The sequence below is a fragment of the Chiloscyllium plagiosum genome, chromosome 7 (assembly GCF_004010195.1).
Source record: "Chiloscyllium plagiosum isolate BGI_BamShark_2017 chromosome 7, ASM401019v2, whole genome shotgun sequence".
Taxonomy (NCBI): Eukaryota; Metazoa; Chordata; class Chondrichthyes; order Orectolobiformes; family Hemiscylliidae; genus Chiloscyllium; species Chiloscyllium plagiosum.
In genome coordinates, this window is record NC_057716.1 from 6,083,099 (window position 1) to 6,106,273 (window position 23,175).

The 23,175-nt window shown below is 38.5% G+C and overlaps 1 protein-coding gene across 7 annotated transcripts in view; it reads right to left on the bottom strand.

Moving 5' to 3' along the window:
* LOC122551273 (serine/threonine-protein phosphatase 6 regulatory ankyrin repeat subunit B-like) overlaps positions 1–23,175 on the bottom strand; it is a 223,967-nt gene that overhangs the window by 64,782 nt on the left and 136,010 nt on the right. For 5 of the 7 annotated variants that reach the window (XM_043692915.1, XM_043692912.1, XM_043692910.1 and 2 more), the window contains 4 exons: positions 17,486–17,597; positions 3,487–3,513; positions 1,920–1,991; positions 1,596–1,797 (listed from right to left, as the gene is read on the bottom strand). In XM_043692915.1, coding sequence (XP_043548850.1) covers positions 1,596–1,797; positions 1,920–1,991; positions 3,487–3,513; positions 17,486–17,597 — 413 coding nt within the window. The remainder of the gene's footprint in view (positions 1–1,595; positions 1,798–1,919; positions 1,992–3,486; positions 3,514–17,485; positions 17,598–23,175) is intronic. The other 2 variants (XM_043692917.1, XM_043692911.1) reach the window with 1 other exon arrangement.

Genomic DNA, 23,175 nt, shown 5'->3' on the forward strand with positions numbered 1-23,175 from the left:
CATGCAGTTTTTGAGCAAAGTAAAAAGTGATTCTGCAAGTACAAATTCACCTCACAAACTTAGATGTGTGCGTGCCTGGGAGATTCGACCTCAGACCTTTGGGTGACCATCCTCCAAGGCGGACTTCAGGACAGGCAACAATGAAAAGTGGCCGAGCAAAGGCTGATAGCCAAGTTCAGTAGTCATGGGGATGGCCTCAACCGGGACCTTGGATTCACGTCAAACTACAGGTGACTCCATTGCACCATACACACTTTCACCCTCTCTCCTACACTCCCACACACCCTCACACAGACTTAAACCCCTTTACACACACATCTCTCAGACACTCATACATCCGCCACCCGCTGCCTCCCCCCCCCGCCACACACAAGTTTATGGGGTGAGTTTGTACTTGCAGAATTACATTTTACTTTGCTCAAAAACTACATGAATCCATGTAAGATTCTGTAAATCTGTTTTTTTTAAGATTAGAATAAGTCTGACCATTGTGGCACAGACAGCCTCACACAGGGAAACTCACACCTTCAATACCTTATCTGGGCCAACATGACACTAATTGTTAAAGTGCACTTGAGAATGTAACTTTTTTAAAAAAAGTTTTGTGATTTACATATGAAAGAACTGAAACCAACATGGTCATTCTAAAAGATGAGAGACTTAAACAATCCAGGTCTTTTTCAATATATAATTTCAGTTACATCACACTATCAACTTTTGCTATAAATTCTGTGTCTTACAATCTTATTCTCCACGACTACCTGATGAAGGAGCAGAGCTCTGAAAGCTAGTGCTTCCAAATAAGCCTTATGGACTATAACCTGGTGTTGTGTAATCTTTAACTTTGCACACCCCAGTCCAACACCGGCGTCTCCAAATCATATTAAGTATGAAGTTCCAAAGTGATTTTCAGCCTAAGTCTCATTAAACACGAGTTAACTGCCTAAAACTGCAATTAAATTGGTGCTTTCACTCAAAAGGATAACATCTGTATTTATGGAATCTGGTATAATTTAGGTTACAAGCAGCTCATACTCCAAAGAAAGTGTGGAATAAGAACAGACTGAAAAGTCTGTTACGTTTAACAAACTATGGATATCACCTATATTTACATTTTCTGAGAAGAGACCAACTCCTAGCATAACATTTGCACAACAGTAAAGTGCCAGAATTAATCCAGAACAGCTAAGAAATTTAAACCACCTCAAAATCATCTAATAACCAATGTTCATAAATATCAATTCTTTCTCGATGTCACTCAAAGATAACGAAGCTAAATTCCAGAATCTGTCCAAATTTATAAATTACCACTGTTCTGTGATTTTCTTTCTCCAGCAGAGCTATATGATCTCTTAGCTAAGAAAAGTGTTGGTCAGATAGAGAATCAGCCAGCTAATAGAAGACAGAGTTTGGATAAGGGGTTATTTTCAAGATGGCAACCTGTAAGTAGTAGAGTGCCACAGGGCTCAATGCTGGGGTCACAATTATTTACAATATATATTAATGACTTGGAGGAGTCAAGTTTCTGGATGACACAAAAATAGGTTAGAAAGCAAGCAGCGAAGATGGCAGAGGCTACAAGTTATCAGATGTACCTGCTGCATGAAGTGGGGTTCTCTTAGCCACATTGTCTTTCACTAAAATAGATGCACCTTGGTTAATAAGGGCTTCCACACATTCAGTGTGACCTCTGAAGGAAGATAAATCTAAGGCTGTCCGTCCATTTGCGTCTTTTACATCAAGGTCAATAATGGAATGAGTAAGTACTTCAAGCGCTTGGTGATGACCGTTGTAGGCCTAAGAAAAAAAATAAATCAAAGCAGAGAAAAAACATAATTGAACAATTTTCAAGTGGTGTAATATATCATACTGAACACCCATGTTTTACAATGTCCACAAAATCACAATAATAAACTTACAGCCAAATGCAAAGGGCTCTTTGGAGCTGCTGAATCAGAGTCATCAAAATTGTGTCCAGTAGCCTCTATAAGCTGTAAAATAAAAATGCTCTTGTTAAAGCAAACTACCACACCAATAACACATATGTTTCTGATTTTTTTTTTTAAGATTCAAACACAATAAAAGCATTACATAAAAATAGACAGTTGACATTCCTGCAAGGGCATACAGATTGCTGAACTCAACTAAAACTAGCATTTAAAAATTAAAGTTCTTCATATGCTCGTGAAATTCCTCATGTAAATGATTTGCTCACATCACTAATACATCAATATTAATGCCTAGAGAAAACTTAATAGTTAATTTAAACCCAGGAATATATAATCATGCAAAACAATAGAATTTTGGAAGCTCAGTTTAATTAGATAATCTAAAAAGCAGAAAAATTGTCAATGCAGACATAGGAAAAAATCTTGAAATTGCAGGTTACTTGATTGCTGCCACTAAGTTTCTTAGGAAATTGAGCAATTTTAGACATGTCCAATCAAACATTTAAGGTAGTGCTTCTACTGTTCAAACAGAATCTACGGATATTTGAACATGTTATGGAAACAAATCTAAATGAATGCAATAAGAAAATGCACAACCACCTGATGAAGGAGCAGCACTCCAAAAGCTAGTGCTTCTAAATAAACCTTCTGAACTATAACCTGGTGTTGTGTGATTTTTAACTTTGCACACCCAGTCCAAACCTGGCACCTCCAAATCATAAAAAAATGACCTGTGATAATATCACCAATATTGCAGAGGAGGATAGAGTATCAAAGTAACATTTTTGGAAAATTCTTGTTGGAAGTAAACATTAAAAAATAGATATACATTCAGATTTAATAAATAACTGTCCAAGACATGAATCTCAATTTTTTTAAAAAATAAGCTTTAATTCTAAATACTTATTTGTAACAGACATTAATGTCAATTTTATCGGAACTAAATTGCACCAACATTTGTAAATGCCATATTTTGCTTTTTTATATAAAAGACCTAATGGTATCATTTAAAGAAGTACATTCAACATTTTATGGAACTAGTTCACTTATCCTGCTACAAATAATGTATTTGTTCACACTGCAGGCAGCTATGGTCAGAGTGCATGAGTTGCAGTTACAACATTGTAGACGATCTCCAATTGGTGCTTTTTAAAATTTGATTATTTGCAGGAAGTGAAGCACTGTGTTAAATTTACCACCAATGTCTATTCCTTTTGCAGCAAATTACAAGAATTCTACATATAATATTATTGTCTTGGTGTCAAAATTACATGTAACAAAAACATCTTTGGGAATGCTGAAAATCTGTTTAGTTATTGCAGTTTTGTCTACACTATTCTTCAAGAGAAAAGAAAATTAAGGGATTACACTCAAAATACTTATGAAATTTGAGGTTTAGTAGCTTAATGCAGCAGAAAATCACAGCATGCATTGTGAACTGCATGAAAACTGCATAGAAGATGTTCCACGAATGATTAAATTCATTCTCATGAAAAATAGAGTAAAAGCATCATGCAGTCACTTAACAATTACTTACAAACTCCAAGGAGTTTTTGCTGGCAATCTAATTAAAAAAGTAAATGTTAAAATGTGATAACATACATTAAAAAGTGACAATGACAGTATGGAAATGAATTTCAGCTCATCAGTTTGAACAATAAAAATATTACCTCTGCAAGTCATTGACTTTAATTAGCACTTTCAGCTAGGATCTTTTTTAAAAAAGCAAAGCAAAAGATTTCCAGGTTGGTCTTATTTTTGATATTAAACTAAATGGAATTTACATTAGTCCTACTATTTCTGCTGAAAGATGATTAACAAGAGCGAACAGTAATTACATAACTGGTCTTCGGAAATTGAATTGACCTTGAGATTGCAACCATCTTTGAATGTTCTCTAAAATGAATAGGAACACTAGCCTGTGTAAATTTATCCAACCAATGCACATGAGCCATGCAAACAATTTCAAGTGACATGCTTGGCTAATTTATTCTTTCATGGGATGTGGGTGATGCTTGCAAGGCAATTTGTTATGCATCCCCAATTACCCTTGAACTGAGTGGCTTGCAAGGCTTTTCCTAATGACAATTAAAAGTCAACCACATTTCTGAGGATCTGGAGACAAAGAAGTTTGGATTTGAATCATACACATTTACCAGATTACCTTACAGTTTAGCTTTGCTCTGCTAAAGGTGCAGTTGGTTCTGCTATAATGCGTGTTTCTTCAACTCAGATTGGCATTAACATGACTGAAGAATTTAGACCATTTAGAACTTAGCTGTATTGGCTACAACACAATTCTGACCCCATTTGTTGAAATGGCGATGCTATTACACGATTGTCTTCTAACACGGGATCGCACAGGAGCAGAATATCGTGTTGTATCAGAACTGACTATACTGTAATTTAATAAATGTAATCTTTTGTTGAAGCTATAAATCTGGTGTCTGATATTGGCTATTCACAAAATCTGGTACTGGCTATTCAAAAAGTCTGGTTAGGAATGACTGGGATCAATTTTGAGGGTCATTAAACATTTTAACATTATGGGGATAGTGAAGCCGATTTGATTTGGCTGTCTGTGTCCTTACATAAACCCATGAATTATTTTGAAACATGTTCTTTAAATATACAATAACAATTCTTTCTCAAATTGCTCATCACATCTTTAATCATATGACTACTGCATTAAAGTTAGGCTAGTGCAACCTCCAACTAAATTAGAACAGTATCAAATGATAATTGGTTTCACATGATAACATTCTAAGTTCAACAATCAGTGCCAATTTTCAAATATGAAAAGTGGATAAAATTATTAAGAATCAGAGATATTAGGCATAGAAAATGACCCTTTAGCCAATGTATCCACTCTGGTCAAAAAACAACCAACTATTCTAAGCTTATTTTCCAGATCTTTGCACAAAGCCTTGTATGCTGTGGCATGGCAAATGACTATCTAAAGAATTCTTAAATGTTGAGGGTTTCTGCCTCGCCCACCCTTAAAAAGTAGCAAGTTCTACATTGCCCACCCCACTCTAGGTGAATGTTTTTCCTCATGTCCTCTAAACCTCCTGCCTTTTACTTTAAATCTCTGCACCCAGTCTCATATCCCTCAATCAAGAAGAAACGTTTCTTCCTGTCTACCCTGAATAAGCCCGTCAATTTTATCCATCTCAGTCATGTCCCCTCTCAATCTAGTTTGTTTTGAGGATAACACCACCAATCCTTCCCATCTCTCTTCATAACTGGAACTCTGCAGCCCATGCAACATCCTGGTAAATCTCCTCTGCACCCTCCATAATGCTTTCACATCCTTCCTATAATGTGGATTCCTGAACTGCATACAATACTCTTGGTTGGACTTAACCAACGTTTTATACAGCTCCAACATTATTTCCCCGTTCTTAAATTCTGTGTCTTGACAATTAAAGGCAAGTATATCAAATGCCTTCTTAACCACTGTATTCATCTGCCGTGATGCAGTAAGGACTGGTGTACATGCGTAACAAGGTCTCTTTGACCCTCAATGCTTCTGAGTGTCCTACCCTCTATCAAGTACACCCTTGCCTTATTTGTCCTACCCAAATGCATCATTTTACATTTATCTAGATAGAATTTGAATAAAGAATTATATTTGGAGAAATATATTTCCATTTTCAGTTCAGATTATTTTCAAGATCAGCCAGGTACCATACGAAGAAGAAATAGAAGTAGCCTACTCATTAATTCCAGATTATTCGCCATGTAATTAGCTCATGACTGATCCATACCTCAATTCTATTTATGTACATCACTATGCCTTCACTCAATCAAAAGGTTACTGATTTCAATCTTGAAAACTCCAAGTTTCAGTTTTCCTGGATCTACCAAATGGAATTCCTTTATCACTTCAAACATCTTAATTAAAAGACCTTTCAATGATCTGAACTCAAGGGTATACAAATCAAATTTGGGCAATTACTCATGAGTTAACCTGTAAAGCCCAAGCATAAGATGAGCAAAATTGCACACATCCCTTCCAAGATTTATAGTTCATTTTTGAGCTTAAATATAGTTGAATTCAATACTTCACACTGGCTCCAAGTAAGGTCCTGGACAATCAAATAATGACTTGTAATACAGTTTGTGGGGACCATTTACATTGATTTCAATATCAAATGATCTTTTTCCAGAATTGTCATTAGATTTCACAGTAAGAATAAATATAGTTCTACCTTTTATTTCAAAGCATTCTCTTACACAAAAAAAAAATCATTAATGTGGGCGGCACGGTGGCTAGCACTGCTGCCTCACAGCGCCTGAGACCCGGGTTCAATTCCCGCCTCAGGCGACTGACTGTGTGGAGTTTGCACGTTCTCCCCGTGTCTGCGTGGGTTTCCTCCGGGTGCTCCGGTTTCCTCCCACAGTCCAAAGATGTGCAGGTCAGGTGAATTGGCCATGCTAAATTGCCCGTAGTGTTCGGTAAGGGGTAAATGTAGGGGTATGGGTGGGTTGCGGGTCGGTGTGGACTTGTTGGGCCGAAGGGCCTGTTTCCCCACTGTAATGTAATGTAAAAAAAATTTAAAATGTAATTTCTGTACTGACTAATCCAAGATATGCCATAAGGCATTTACTTTAATTCTCTTCAGCATTTCAGTTATTTTTTGGGAATTTAAGGTAAGCTACACTCTATATTTGATATTTCATGATTGTGCTACCTCTACTCTTTGTTCTGGTTCCCAACTGATATAAGTCATCTGTCTTCTCACAGCTAACTGCTATCCAACTGTCTGAGGACAGTGTAGCTTTCTTCCTTTAACTGCTGGCTGGAAAAATCTTTCAGCTTCTTTTGCCCTTGTGAAGTTTCAGCATACAAAAACTGGGTGGACTAAGTGATAATGTTTGCACTTTTTCTGCTTGAAGTGCAAACTTGACTAATGGTCATTTCCTATTGGCTCACTCAATCCAGTGAGATGTAGTTTACATCAATACATCATCACAATTGCCTGCTTTTCTTGAGCAAACGCCTAGATAAAAAGAACCTTATTCATACATGATCCATTCCTAAGATAATCTGGCACACTTTTGGATGTTCTTAACAAAAATCTAAGCAAACCAATATAATTTCTTTTTAAATTGCTCGTGGAGTTTATGTATCTTTTGCCAGAATTTCAGTTACCAGTGGTCAACTCTTTTCATTTGGGAACCATATGTAAATATTTTCTTGAATCAAGTGGAATCAAGTGGAAAGCATCCAGCTCTACAACAAGCACAGGTCATACATTGCTTCAGTGTTCGCACTGTTAACTCCACCCTTACTGAATAAGCCGATTACCTGGCTTTTCTGAAGTGCACTTACATCAGAGTTGCGTTGACCAGTCTCTCACCTAGACAACTCCATTTAACTTTAATTAAAACTTTAATTCCCAGAAATGTTATATTCGAAATCAGAGCAATTATGGACCGGATTATGAACTGCACTACAGAACTGTCAGAAATACCATTTGACACGTTCTGTCAGAGAGCAAAATCTTTACCCCGATTGTTATGGACCAAGCCAGACCCCTTCAAAACATTTCAAGAAAGGAGCCCAGATCCTAACTTCAGTAGTTATTTTAAGCAGGTGTAATGCGGATATTCCAGGAAGGATGCAATTGGTAAACCATGTAGTTTTAAATAAAACAGAATTTATTTACAAGATTAATAAATGAAACACAGACAAAAGAGAACAGAATACTGTTAACGATGCTGTTCCAAATACTTACAACAATCCCCACAAATACCCTTTGGCATTAAAAAGGTAAAATCAAACACAGGGTCTTACAGGTGAGAAATCAGAGAGAGGGATCAACACGGACCTGCTTCTTTCATGTAGCTGTTTCTTGGATCAGCAGCCTCACTAACTGCCTGACTGCTTTCAGTGAATAGCCAGACTGCCAAAAAACCCAAATTAAACCAGAGAAAAGCTGAGCTGGGAGAACTGGCCACTGTCTTTTCATTGTACAAAGTGTTTATTTTTATAAACTCGAAAACCTTTTGCCTGAGGCAGTATCTGTTAGCTGTAATCAAATTGGCCTGAAAACCCTTCTCGAAGTTGAACATAAAACTTGGAAGCAGCATTGAAATCAATACGTATATGTTAACACTGAGTGGGTCTTCACATCAAAGGCCAAGATTACCTCAGTCGCACACAATAAAATGCAATTTTTACAAAACAAAGTACATCTGGCCCTTTGTGTCCACACTAACTGAAACAGCAACTATTTCATGTTTACAGATTACATTACAGTGTGGAAACAGGCCCTTCGGCCCAACAAGTCCACAATGACCCGCCGAAGCGCAACCCACCCATACCCCTACATTTACCCCTTACCTAACACTACAGGCAATTTAGCATGGCCAATTCACCTGACCTGCACATCTTTTGGACTGTGGGAGGAAACCGGAGCACCCAGAGGAAACCCACGCAGACACAGGGAGAACGTGCAAACTCCACACAGTCAGTCGCCTGAGGCGGGAATTGAACCCGGGTCTCTGGCGCTGTGAGGCAGCAGTGCTAACCACTGTGCCACCGTGCCGCCCACTAATTTCCATTTTTTTTTCTTAGCAGCCATATAAATTTTCTTTCCACGTGGTATTGATTTCTTTTTGAAAGCCACAATTAAAAATTTACCAAAATTACATTCAGGCAGTATATTCAAGATTGTAACCACAAAGCGCATAAAAGCTTTTCCACACGTCACTGTCAATTGTTTTATTATTCAACTTAAATTGGTGTCCTTTAGTACTCAATTCTCTTTTCTGTTAGGGGCGAATTCACCATTTGCTCTGTCCAGACTAATGATTCTGAACATACAACTAAAACCTCCCATTCTTAGAAAAATTCTCACAAATAATTTCTGTACCCTCTTGAACACTCTAGATACTTCCAATATGTAGTGTCCAAAATTGAACACTCATGTTAAGATTCAACTTATGTTTAACAAAGATTCATCATACTTTTGTTTGCATTTTATCTCACTGTGTATGAAACTCAGTGCACACTATGCTTTATTGATAATTTATGCCATACAAGCTTCAACAGATTGTGCACATTTTCCAGGTCTTCCTTTGACGACATTTTTTCTAAACTATATTTTTGTCATTTGTGGCTTATCCACCATTCTCTTCTCGTAGTTTAGCTGATGATTGTATAATGTTTAGTGAAACCCACAACTCCTCAGATACTGAAGGAGTCAATTTCTACATGCAACAAAACCGAGGCAATAATTAGGCTGGGGCAAACAAGTGGTAAATAACATTCAAGTCCATATGCCAGACAATGACAATTTGCAACTCGACATAATCTAACTGTATCCTCTTGGCACTCAATGGCATTATCATCATGAAATCCTGCACCATTGTTACCCTGCAGGTTAACACTGAGCAGAAAATAATCTGTACTGAGCACATTTGTTTATGGGTACAACAGTCAGTCAAACACTGGCTATTCTGCAGTAAGTAATTGAACTCCTGCCTCTCCAAACTCCTTTCACACTGCACAAGTTAGGAATATGATCGAATACTGTGCCATTATTTCCTTTGAGGAAAAAAACCTTGGCTATTCACCTCACCTATGCTTCTATGATTTTTATAAACATCTGTAAAGTCAACCTTCAGACTCCTTCACTCCAGGGAAAGAAATCCCAGCCTATCCATCACCTCCTCATAATTCAAACCCGCCAGTTTTGGTAACATATTTGTAAATTTTTCTGTACCTTTTCTAGTTTAATAAAATCCTTCCTATAGCAGGGTGACCAGAATTGTATGTCGTACTCCAAATGTGGCGTCAACAATGCCTTGTACAACCACAACATGATATCCAAACTCTCATACTCAACGTTCTGACCAGTGATAGCAAGCATGCCAAACACCACCTTCAGCACAGTCTACCCGAGACGTCACTTTCAAGAAACTATGTACCGGAACCCTTAAGTCTCTCTGTTCAACAACTTCCCCAGGCTCTACCATTCACTGGGCAAGTCCTGCTATGGTTTGTCTTATCAAAATGTAACACCCCATAATAACCTAATTTAAACTCCATCTGCCATTCCTTAGTCCATTGGCTCAGCTGATTAAGATTTCATTGTACTATTACATAACCTTCTTCACCATCCACTATATTTTGGTGTCATCTGCAAACTTACTAACCATGCTTCCTATAGTCTCACCCAAATTGTTTTATATAAATGCCAATCAACAGAGGACCCAGGCCCAATCCTTGCGGCATATTGCTGGTCATTGGCTTCCAGTCCAAACAACAATCCTCGACGATCACTTCTGTCTCCGACCTTTAAGTCAATTTTGTATCCAATTGACTAGTTCTCCCTGGATCCCACAGGAATTAACCTTACCAGTCAACCATGCAGAACCTTGCTCAAGTCCCTGTAGACAACAGACAACATCTACCACTTTGCCTTCATCTATCTTTTTGATCAGCTCTTCAAAAAACTCAAACAAGTTTGAGACATGATTTCCCACCCACAAAACCATGCTGACTATCCCTTGCCTCTCCAAATGCATGCAAATCCTGTCTCTCAGAAACCCCTCCAACAACTTACCCACCACTGACATCAGGCTCACTGGTCTACAGTTTCTTCACTTTTCCTTGCGGCCTTTCTTAAATAATGGCACATTAACCAAACTCCACATCTTCCAACACCTCACTTGTGGTTGTCGATGATAAAAATATTTCTGCTAGGAAGCTTGCAATATCTTAACTAGCTTCCCACAATGTCCAGGGATTCACCTGATCAGGCCCTGGGATTTATCTAACTTTATGCGTTTTAAGAACTCTCGCATCTCCTCTTCGTAATGTGGTTCCTTTTCAAGACATCACTATGTATTTCTCAAGTTACCTACCTTCCATGTCTTTCTCCACAGTAAAGACAGAAGCAAAATATTTGTTTAGTATCTCACTCATCTCTTGTGGTTTCACACATAGACAGCTACATTGGTCTTTATGGGGCCCTATTCTCTCCCTAGTTACTCTTTTGTCCTTAATATACTTGTAGAATCCCTTTGGATTCTCCTTAACCTTATCTGCCAAAGCTCTCATGTCCTCTTTATGCCCTCTTGATTTCTCTCTTAAGCGTATTTCACTCCCCCTATACTTCTCAAAGGATTCACTTGATCCCAGTTGTTTACACCTGTCTGCACTCCTCCTTCTTGACCAGAGCCTCAATATCTCTACTTAGTGTTCCTTAACTCCTACCAGCCTTGCCCTTCACACTAACAGGATCATACTGTCTCTGAATTCTCATTATCTCATTTTTGAAAGGCTCCCACTTGCCAGTCAAGCATGCCCTTACCTGAGAATTGCCGATTCCCCTCCCCTCCCCTCCATGGTGAGCCTTCCACACAGACCATTCCTTCCAGGACACCTTGGTCCAGTTCCTCCACCGTCAACATCCCCCCACAAACCACGGCACCACCCTACGCAATTGCAAAAGCTGTTAATACCTGCCATTTACTTTCTCTCTCCTCACTATCCAAGACCGCAGACACACCTTCCAGCTGAAACAGCAATTTCACTTTATCTAGTCTACTGCATTAGCTGCTTACAATGCATTTTCTCTACATTGGAAAGGTGAAGCGCAGATAGGCCAACTGCTGTGCAGAACACCTGCATTCTGTCTGTAAAATTGACCCTGTGCTTCTTGTTGTCTGCCATTTCAACACACCACCGGTGATTCCTGGCTAACATCTGTCTTGGGTCTGTTGCAGTGCTCCAATACAAAACTCAGGGCAATTGGAAGAACAACATCTGATTTTCCACTTGGGAACCCTGCAACCTTCTGCATTCAATACTGAGTTCAATAATTTTAGGGCCTGAGCATCTTTTCCCATGTCCTTACCCAACCCCCATCCACTAGACAGTGTCATCACATTGGCTGCTACCACAAACAATCCACCATCAGCAAATGGTTCACATTAGCAGCTATTCATTCTCCCAGGCCGACCTTTTTACCCATTCTCTAAATTCCAATCATATTATGACTATTGCCACCTAATTCTTTCACTAAGAGGCTATTAGTTCATTCTTGAGAAAAACCAGGTCTGATGGAGCACGCTTCCAGATCCGCTCTAGAACATGCTGCCGCAAGAAACTATTCCAAAAGCATTCTATGGACTCCTCTTCTGCTTTACTTTTCACAATGCTTACTTACTCAAGGTTAAGAGACTTCAAGAGCTGGTACTCTATTGATACTACAAAGAATCTAGGTGATTGATATTGACTTATGGAAAAAGTTTTAAAAACATTAGAAATCAATAAGTAAAAACCTTTTAAAAGTTTTTATTTTGAAAGCTTTGTCACCATAGTTTCTATACTTTTATTCAGTACACGTGAATGGGAATGTTTAGCTTGGGGTAGGCATAAGAGGTGGGGGCAAGGAAATAGACTAAAATTTGAAGAAACATTTGAATTTACCTTTCAAAAAGGTTTCTGCAAACAAATTATGGTTCGTTACAGCTTTGAGCTGCCATGAACCACAAATTCTTTCAAAGCAGATCTGACTCGAAGAAAATTGAAGAGGACTAAGGCACAACCATCCTCAAAATGGAGTCAGGAAGGGATTCTTGCTATCCACGCCAATCCCCACTCTTAAAAAGCATACCTGAAAATCAGGAATGGGGTTGAGAATCCCACAACTAGGACCTGCCTGCCCTTTTTAAAAGGGCTCCCAAAGTCACCCACAGAGAAAAATCTGGGTGCATAATCCTGATCTGGATTGCATTCCCTGGATTTTACAAGGGTTAGAGTTGATTTTTTTTTCAAGATTTTAAGTGGAATAGATGGGGTAGATTGAAAGACACCATTTTGTCCAGTTGGAAAGTCCAGGACTAGACAGCATTGTATAAAACATTATGTAATTAGAAAAAATTCTTCATTCAAAGTGTGGGAAACATTTGGAATTCTCATCCACAAACATATTTCATACAAGATCTATTAAGTTTAAAACAGACTTGACAAGATTTTTGTTCACCAAATGTATAAAGGATAAGGGACAAAGGTAGGTTTTGGAATTTTGGTACATTGTCTCACTGCATGTTGAAAGATGTTACAAGCTAATTTGTCTATTCCTGTCCCCAAGTTCCTAATTTTGTCAGTACACCTCTTGTCAAACAACAACCCTCAACTCCTTGCAAACTACTGCCCCATTCCTAACCTCGTCCCTTTATATTGTCCTTTAATATGTTGACATGAGGCAAATTTGTACCCATCTTTCCCTGAACATTGTACTTGAATCCCTTAAAAGTGGGTTCCATGCCTTTTGCACACTACACTACCAAAACAGCTCTTATCAAATTCAGAATGACGTTATATAGTGACAACCTCCTACCTCTATCTCACTGTCCTCCACCTATATGTGGCCGTTAACAGGTAACTAGGCCTGCACATCCACACAGGGAGGGATTCACACTGAATCAGGGGAGTCCAGAACCAGGGTCACAGTTTAAGGTTATGGGGTCAGCCATTTACAACAGAGCTGAGGAACAAAGAATGGTAAGCCTGTGGAATTCTCTGCACAAAAAAAAAGTGGTTGAAGCCAATACACTGAAATAATTTCAAGGTGCTAGATGTAATTCTTGGGGCTAAAAAGGATCAAAGGAGGTGAGGCAAAAATGGGATTAGGATACTAAATTGAATCAGCCATGATCATATCGAAAGGTGGAGCTTGAAGGGCTGACTGGCCTTCTCTTGCTCTCAATTGTGTTTCTCTGATGAAACAACTCTTCAGTCAGAGCGGTGTAGTACTTTGGAGTTCCCTATGACATTGGGTTGTTGACACTATGAGTGAGTATAATCATGGCTTTTCTTAAATCTCTCTGGGAATCCAACAGTTTCAGGGGTCATGTTCTTCAGTTCAAACAGGTCATGGAATTTTTGAAAGACAAGCTTGATACGAAAGAGTCAATTCCATGTAATATTTACAAGGTATCTTTAGCAATTATAAAATCTTAAAATGTGCATTCCAGACATTTATAATAAAGTTAATTCCATGCGGTAATACACAAAAAATGCATTTTAATAATACAAACATTCATTGATTTATTTAGAATAGAACGAAGTAGTGTACTGATACTGCATATTGCTCTTCATGCATTCTTGGCAAGGATTGCTGTGCAATTCGATACTGAGTTATTAAGAACTATGTATTCATTTCCAATATACTCCTGCTACTAACAGCTGTTTTTCAGCTGTTCAGCAGTGCAAAATATAAAAGCTAATCTTGTATTCCATTCCACACATAGTTCCACATGAATTTCTCAACCGCAGAATGTTAAATAACTTTACACACCTACAACGTATTGAATTAGCTCCTTTACTATATTTTTAAATCAAGTTGCAGCAGGTTCTAAAAAGAGAAATTCATACACAAGAAATCTGGAACTTTTGTTGCTCTCTGAATATTGCTGAATAGTTGAGCGCTTTCAAATCAGGCTCACAGAAGGGCTCAATTGAATTTCAATTCAGTACTTTTGTAACTGCAACATATGGCAAGAATGCACACGATCAACATGAAATGGCTGAGATTGAGAATTTATGAAATATCTAAGCTTTGAAATATAAAATTTTCAATATACCCTACAAAATGTGCACATTCTCTATTTGTCAATTATATGTCATTGTTTCTCAAAAGATAGCAATGCAGGGGATAACAAGGGTTTCTACAAAAATGGTTAATTTTACTGATCCTTTTTGGGGTGAGTGAAGGTGCCTAACATAACCACAAAAATGTTTTTTTAATTTGAGAGATTCTCTTATGAACTAATTTCTGTGGCATTTGGGAAGATCAAGAGAAGACACACAATGTAATTTTTAACATTTTGAAAAGTGCTAACCAAAAGCATTTTAGATGTTTTACTTGTTAAGAGAATTTTTAAAACTTTAAAATCTTGAATCACTAGTTAAAAGGAAGACTTTACATTTCATGAGAAATTTGTAACGTGTAACAAGATATTAATATGATTACTATGATTATTGTAAGTTAATGGCCAGTGGACCATATTTGCACATTAAAAATAAAAATAAACATATATTCCTCCTTTGTCCTTGGCAAACTTTGACCAGTTCAAGAAAAATAAAGTTTAAATAAAAAATCTCAACTATGACAATGAAATGAAGCAATATCAAGCGTATAATGTAGACTAATGGTTTGATTTTATGGAGTCATACAATTCAAAAACAGACCCTTTGGTCCAACTCATCCACACCAACCAGAAATCCTAATCTGACCAAGTCTCATTTGTCAGCATTTGGTTCATATCCCTCTAAACCTTTTCTATTCATATACCCATCCAGACACCTTTTAAAATGCTGTAATTGTACCCCGCCTCCACTATTCCCTCTGGCAGCTCATTCCATACACACCACCCATTGCGTGAATAAGTTACCCCTCAGGTCCCTTTTAAATCTGAACACTCTCACCTTAAACCTATGCTCTCTAGTTTTGGACTCCCTTATCCTAGGAAAGAAAAAGCCAGGCTATTCACTACTCATACCCCTCAAGATTTTATAAACCTCTATATGGTCACCCCTCAGCTCCAATGCTCCATCCTACAACTCAAACTCTCCAGTCCCAGCAATATCCTTGTAAATCTTGCCAAATTTAACATCTTTCATATAGAAGGGTGACTAGAATTGTACGCAGTATTCTAGAAGTGGCCCTGTACATCCCACTCCTATACTCAGTGTTCTGATCAACGAAGGCTAGGATGCCAAATTCTGCTTCACCACCTTGCCAACCTGTGACCCCCACTTTCAAGGAACTACGAACCTGCACTACCAAACCTCTGACTGGCAATACTCCCTCAGGCCCTACTATCAACTGTATAAATCCTATCCTTGCTTGTCTTACCAAAATACAACACCTAGGGCCACCAGTCCATCTGATCAAGGTCCTATCGTACTCTGAGATAATATTCTTTACTGTCCACTACATGACCTATTTTGGTATCATCTGCAGACTTACTAACTATACTTCCTTTATTCATATCCAAATCATTTATAGAAATGAAAAGTAGTGCACCCAGCAATGAACCTTGTGGCACAGCGCTGGTCACAGGCCTCTAGTCCGGAAAGCATCCGTCCACCATCACCCTCTGTCTCCTACCTTCAAGCCAATTTTGTATCCAATTGGCTAGCTCCCCCTGAATCCTAACCTTAGTAATCAGTCTGCCATGAGGAACTTTGTCGAACACTTTGATGAGGTCTGGAAAGATGTCTATCATTCTACCTTCAGTCTTCTTTGTCATCTCTTCAAAAAACGTAATCAAGTTAGTGAGACTGTACTTCTCATGCACAAGGCCATGTTTACTATCCTTAATCAGTCGTTGTCTTTCCAAATGCATGTAAATCCTGTCCTTCAGGAAACCCCCCTTCCCCCCAAAACAACATACCCACCACTGATTTAAGGCTCAACGATCTATAGTTCTTTGGCTTTTCCTTACAGCCTCTCTGAAATAATGGTACCATATTAGCCAACCCTATCTCAGCAAGAGGCAAAACAATCTCTTCCTGAGCTTCCCACAAAGTCCTGGCAAACACTTAATCCAGTCCTGGGGATCTACCTCCCTTTATGTTTTAAGACCTCAAGCAGCACCTCTTCTGTAATATGAACTTTTTCAAGACATCATTATTTACTTCCCCAAGTATCCTAGTTTCCATGTGGGTCTCCACATTCAATACTGATGCAAAATATGTGGTTAGTATCCCACCCATCTCCTGTGATACCATACATAGATGGCCACGTTGATCTTTCAGGGGCCCTATTCTCTCCTTAGTTACCCTTTTGCCCTTAATACAGTCATAGAACCTCTTTGCATTCTCCTTAACTCTGTTTGCTAAAGCTATCTACATTTACTTTTTGCCATCCTGATTTACATCATCTGTTTCGTCCTACTGCCCTTATAACTCCCGTAGGGATTCACTTTATGCCAGTTACCTATACCTGACACATGCCTCTATTTTTCTTGACAAGAGCCTCAAATTCTCTACTCAATCAGCATTTCCCATACCCACTAGCCTTGCCCTTTACACGAACAAGAATATACTGTCTCTGAACTTTTGTTATATCATTTTTAAAGACCTCCCATTTCCAAAATCTTCCTTTACCTGCGAATAGCATGCTTCAAATCAACTTTTAAAAGTTCTTGTCTAATACCATCAAAATTGGCCTTACTCCAATTTAGAGCTTTAACCTTTTGATCAATTCTATCCCACTTCATAACTATTTTAAAATTAATAGAATTATGATCACTTGCCCCAAAATGCTTTGATAGCAATTGTTCTTGAGAAATTATGTTTAAAAAAACTCATTGAAAGAAGTTTCAAGTTGAAATTATAGATAAACATCACACATTTATTTGTATCCATCATAAATGCTTTGTATTGCTGTTAACTTCGTCAAACAATCCATAATAACTTTAGCAAAATGACAATTTCAGGTTGCAATAAATTTCATAATTCTTTTGATGAAAAGACTACATGGGATATGAATTGTATCGCTTACCAGTTCCAGACATTGCTTATGCCCATATGCAGCTGCATAGTGAACTGCATTATAACCCTGCTTGTCTCGTATTGCTGGATTGGCATCATTGTGAAGTAAATATTGCAAACAGCTGTAACACATTTGACAAAAGATTTAGAATTAAGCAGTGTTCTAGTCTTCCCTCTCTTATCCCGTCCCTTCTTCCATCCACACCTTACAGCATCACTCCTGCTCAACATTAATACAATTTCCAATTGACAGATACATTCACCTCTTCCAGCCTAAGCTATTCACAGCTTATACTTTCTGAAGACCTGGCTGCATTGCAAAAATTCAGTAAACAGATCCATCTGACCTATCTATCCTCACCACCATTCATCCCATATCATGGTAGTGGTGCTAAAGTCCAGTTTATTCAGACTGGACGTCGGCCAAGTTCAGGTGACCAAACCCTAGAAAGTCATTATTGAATTGGCATGAAATGTGCTATTCCAAAATTACATTGTAACTCTCATGTAATAACAACTTGTGAATTGTTTAAACTAAAAATCATTAACAGATTAAAGTGCACAGTTTATGAATTAACTTTAAATGATTATGATGAAAGGGCAAAAGAAAAATTTTGAGACAAAGAGTTGAGCTTTCTTATGAGAGAAATTACAAAGTATAAAGTAGCCACCTGTCAGTCAATAAGTTGTTATCCATTTCTCCAGCTCCTACTACAGGAAAGAACTGCATGTGCAAACAGATGCAATAGAGATGACAAAACTAGGAAGGTGGAATGGAGTCCTGACAGGAAACAGTGCATGAGGAAAAGTAGTCCAGGCAGTTGTGGGATTCAGTAATGAATATTAGAGAACAGCCTATCCTCAGAAATTGAGGCACTGAAATGAAGCAAGATAAGTTAAGAATGTTCCATATAACTCACAAAGAGACAGTCACACATAACTTGGAGAAAGTGGAGCAAGTTAAAGAGGAGAAAAACAAAATGCCAGAGAAACAGAATTAACATTTCAAGCCTGACATGACATTTCTTCAGAACCCCTCTCTCCACAAATGCCAGACTTGAATTTCTCCAGCATTTTGTTTCAGATTTCCAACATCTTGATCAGATGGGCCAACGGGCTGAGAAGTAGCAGATGAAGTTAGATAAATGCGAGGTGCTGCATTTTGAGAAACCTATTCTTAGCAGAACTTATACACTTAATGGTAAGGTCCTCGGGAGTGTTGCTGAACAAAGAGACCTTGGAATGCAGGTTCATAGCTGCTTGAAAGTAGAGTCGCAGGTAGATAGGATAGTGAAGAAGGCGTTTGGTATGTTTTCCTTTATTGGTCAGAGTATGGAGTACAGGAGTTGGGAGATCATGTTGCAGCTGTACAGGACATTGGTTAGGCCACTGTTGGAATATTGTGTGCAATTCTGGTCTCCTTTCTATCGGAAAGATGCTGTGAAACTTGAAAGGGTTCAGAAAAGATTTACAAGGATCTTGCCAGGGTTGGAGGATTTGAGCTATAGGGACAGGTTGAATAGGATAGGGCTGTTTTCCCTGGAGAGTCGGAGGCTGAGGGGTGATCTTATAGAGGTTTACAAAATCATGAGGGGCATTGATAGGATAAAAAAACAAATTCTTTTCCCTGGGTTGGGGGAGTCCAGCACTGGAGGATATTGGTTGAGGGTGAGAGAGGATAGATATAAGATAGACTTAAGAGGCAACTTTTTCACTCAGAGGGTGGTACGTGTATGGAATGAGCTGCCAGAGGAAGTGGTGGAGGCTAGTACAATTGCAACATTTAAAAGGCATCTGGATGGATATATGAATAGGAAGGGTTTGGAGGTATATGGGCCAGGTGCTGGCAGGTGGGACTAGATTGGGTTGGGATATCTGGTCGGCGTGGACGAGTTGGACTGAAGGCTCTGTTTCCATGTTGTTCATCTCTATGACTCTTATCTGCGGTATTTCACATTTGAATCAAAGAAGGAACTGCTCAAAGTGCAGGTGAAGGAGGATGGTGATGGATGGGAACAGTTCAGGCCTTTTTCCAATGAAGAAACAGGATTGTCACACCATCCTGGAGGAGGAGCACATGCAGGGGAATTGCATGTCCATGGTGAAGTGATGGCAAATGAAACCAGAAAACTGGGAATTATGGAACTAGCCAGAAAATCAGAAAATTTCAGTAAATTTCTTCCCATATACACAGAGACACAAAATTGAGTTAAGATAGGAATAAATAAATTGTAAAGGGCAGCAACAAACAGAAATGATAGGTCTTTTAGAATAATTTTATTTGTAGATATTTGGGAAGATGATAGAAGGGGGCTTGGAGAGGGTGGCTGAGATAGGAAGCTGTGGAGGAGAAATTTCCAGAGGAGGTCAGGTCAGAGACACTATGAGAAGCAGTAGCTTGACGGTCATAATCCAATAGGAGGAAGTGTCTGAAAGCGAGTGCTCAGCTTCTGCAAGGTAGAGATTGGCATACCACAGACAGCAACAGCACCATTCTTGTCAGCAGGTTTCATAATAAAGTCAGGGTTTGACCTGAGAGAACAAAGTGCAACAAGTTGTTTTAAAGCAGGCTGTCAGCAAATATTCAGAGCCTTTACAGTGCATGCAACTAAATAACTTCAAGTGATGACTTCAATTATGTCTGATTTGTTCTTTTTGCTTTGAGGATGACTGCGGATGATTGGATTCAAGAATCAATTGGAATGGGTTTCTTGATAAAGTGTCAATATGGGTTTGTATTTTGCCTGCTCAGATGTTCATATGAAATTATACTGTTCTTTTCCCATATTTAACGTTGGAAATAGACACTTTGGACCATGGTAGTGGCAAGGGAAGTTAGTTCTGTTACACACTTTGTAATCCATACCATCAGCACAAATTTCCATGCAAATACAAAATGACCAAGAAGTTCCAGAGTTCCATTTTCCAACACACCTTAACTTCCAATATCAGAACAGTAATGTAACATCACCATAATCTCATTTGGGGCATGCTGTCTCATTAGGGAGAGATGACTAATGGTGGTTCAACCTGAGGATAACCAGGCCTTAAGGGGGAGGTTGAGAAGGTGGGACCTTTATGGTAACCTCAGCCAGTGCAAGAATTGAACACAAGCTGTTGGCATCGCTCTACATGCAAAACAGCTGTCCAGCCAACTGAAACATTAGAATGGTACCTGTATTACATCGATGGAAATGTTTCATTTCCAACATAGTGCAATCCCATTAGTTAAATGCTCTGAACCCACTGTAGGATTGAAATCTCCAACTGAAGACAAAGACTCAGGAGGCAGGCAGAATTCAGACATGTGGCAGTCTTTATTCTTATTCAAGCAATAACCAGATCATGCAGGGAGAGGGCTAAAGATTTCCCCCCTCTATATCTGGCCTCGACACGAGGGGCTCAATTGTTTCCTTAACCTTTGGTTCAGTTTGAAAGAAAGATCAATGTTCTGGTTTTTCCAGTGAAATAACATTTTTATATAATTTGTGCTACATTAATCACATACAATGTGGTTACTGTGCCTTTTCCCTTATTCTGTACATCCAATCCATTGAAACGCCTAATCAATGATGGACACTCCTGTGGACAACCTCAGGTTCCCATGATCGCATTGTGTTTAACAGATGTCGTAATCTCCAGGCCTTGGAATTTTTCTATGCATCTTATTAATTTACATTCCAAAGTTACTGGCTGTACTACTTCAGTCATGCCCCAATCTTGCTCATTTCTAAGGACTGCTTAAATTCTATTGATCACTGTATTTAATTTGCTATCTCTAACAAATTCCATTACTCATCATTTTCTCACTGACCAAATTAATTATAACATTCATAATGTTAATTTCTATCATAAAATCAGTTACATTTAAAGTATTATAATTATCTCTACAGTTAGCACTCTTTAGCTAATGAGTTGCAAGCAACTTGTTTCTTACAGGATATGCCAGGTGAGACAAACTTTCACATCTACGTTTGAATCTTTCCCTTAAGTTTTAGTTAACAATTTAATTTGCTGTATAATTATATCAATAATTACTTTGGAATCTATGATTATCTGAAAATTTTTTAACTAGAACCTAGTTCTTAATATTGGGATTAATTTTAAAAAGCATTATTGCAAAATAACTTCAGCTGCTATTTTCACAGCTGTATGATGAGTTAGGCTGAGTATCTTCTGGACTGAGATTTATTGTCCTTATTTTGACTGATTCTTTTCACCAAATGGGACAAGATTCATTCATTAACAAGGTTGGAATTGGTCACTTCTTGTAGCTTAATGAACTGGTTTGATCCTTCAGTTTTTTTTTTAAAAAAGCCACAACCTCCCCTCAATGTTTTGTAAATCTTCACAGTCTATCCTTGGACCTTTCTTATCAGGACCACCTCTACCAACAGTTCTTGCAGCTGTCGTTCATTTAACACTCTCTTTTGCCTCGGAATAATCCATTCTTAAAGGTACCATTGTCTGACTTAAATGCTGGAGCAAGGTTTTAATTCTGTTCAATCACTTGTCAGCCATTTTGTCTCCCAAATATCGGCAGCTCCATAACCAAGAAAAGTTTAGTCTGCACATTATTTGTTTCACTTAACACCACCTTAATGACCCTTACCAAAAAGATAAAACATTTCAGGAGAAATCCAAATAAACAATCAACTCAAAAGAATTACAAACACCCTCCCTAAAGAACTCCCTTATTTGTTCAAAGGCTCTTGAAGATTCACTCACTCCTTCTGGAACTAATCAATAAGTATCCCGCAAACCTTTAGAAGTCACGTGAATTTCCCCTCAGCGTTCCAGCTATTCTCCAAGGGACAGGATTCATGGATTCCTTCCATTGAGTTGTGGCTAAGCAACCCTTTAGCTTTTCTTGAAAAATCTCAGAGACTGGATTCTTCAACTTCCTGCCCTTGATTTGAATTTACATATAATACATTTTCCAAGTCTGCTCCAAAAGCCTTTGTTCAGCATAGCTTTGTTAGGGAAGGTTGCGTCTCATTAATTTGATTGAATTTTGAGATGGCGATCAGGTGTAATGATTGAGTTGTTGTAGTTTATATGGATTTCAGCAAAACCTTTGATAATATTTCACATGGGAGACTAACAAAAAGGTAAAAGCACATGGAACCCAGGGTAACTTGGCAAGGTAGATCCAAAATTGGCTGAAATGATAGGAGATGTTAGATAGTGGTCGAATGCTGTTTGAGAGACTGGAGGTCAGTGTCTAATGCTGTACAACAAATCAGTGTTGGGTCATTGTAATATATGAGGAGAAAGTGAGGACTGCAGATGCTGGAGATCAGAGCTGAAAATGTGTTGCTGGAAAAGCACAGCAGGTCAAGCAGCATCCAAGGAACAGGGGAATCGACGTTTTGGGCATGAGCCCTTCTTCAGGAATGCAGCTGAGAACACAAGTGAGTCAAACAGTCAGGGACAAGGTAGGACTAATAAATTAAACTGCATTTATTTCAATGCAAGGGGCCTAACAGGGAAGGCAGATGAACTCAGGGCATGGTTAGGAGCATGGGACTGGGATATCATAGCAATTACGGAAACATGGCTCAGGGATGGGCAGGACTGGCAGCTAAATATTCCAGGATACAAATGCTACAGGAAGGATAGAAAGGGAGGCAAGAGAGATGGGGAAGTGGCATTTTTGATAAGGGATAGCATTACAGCTGTGCTGAGGGAGGATATTCC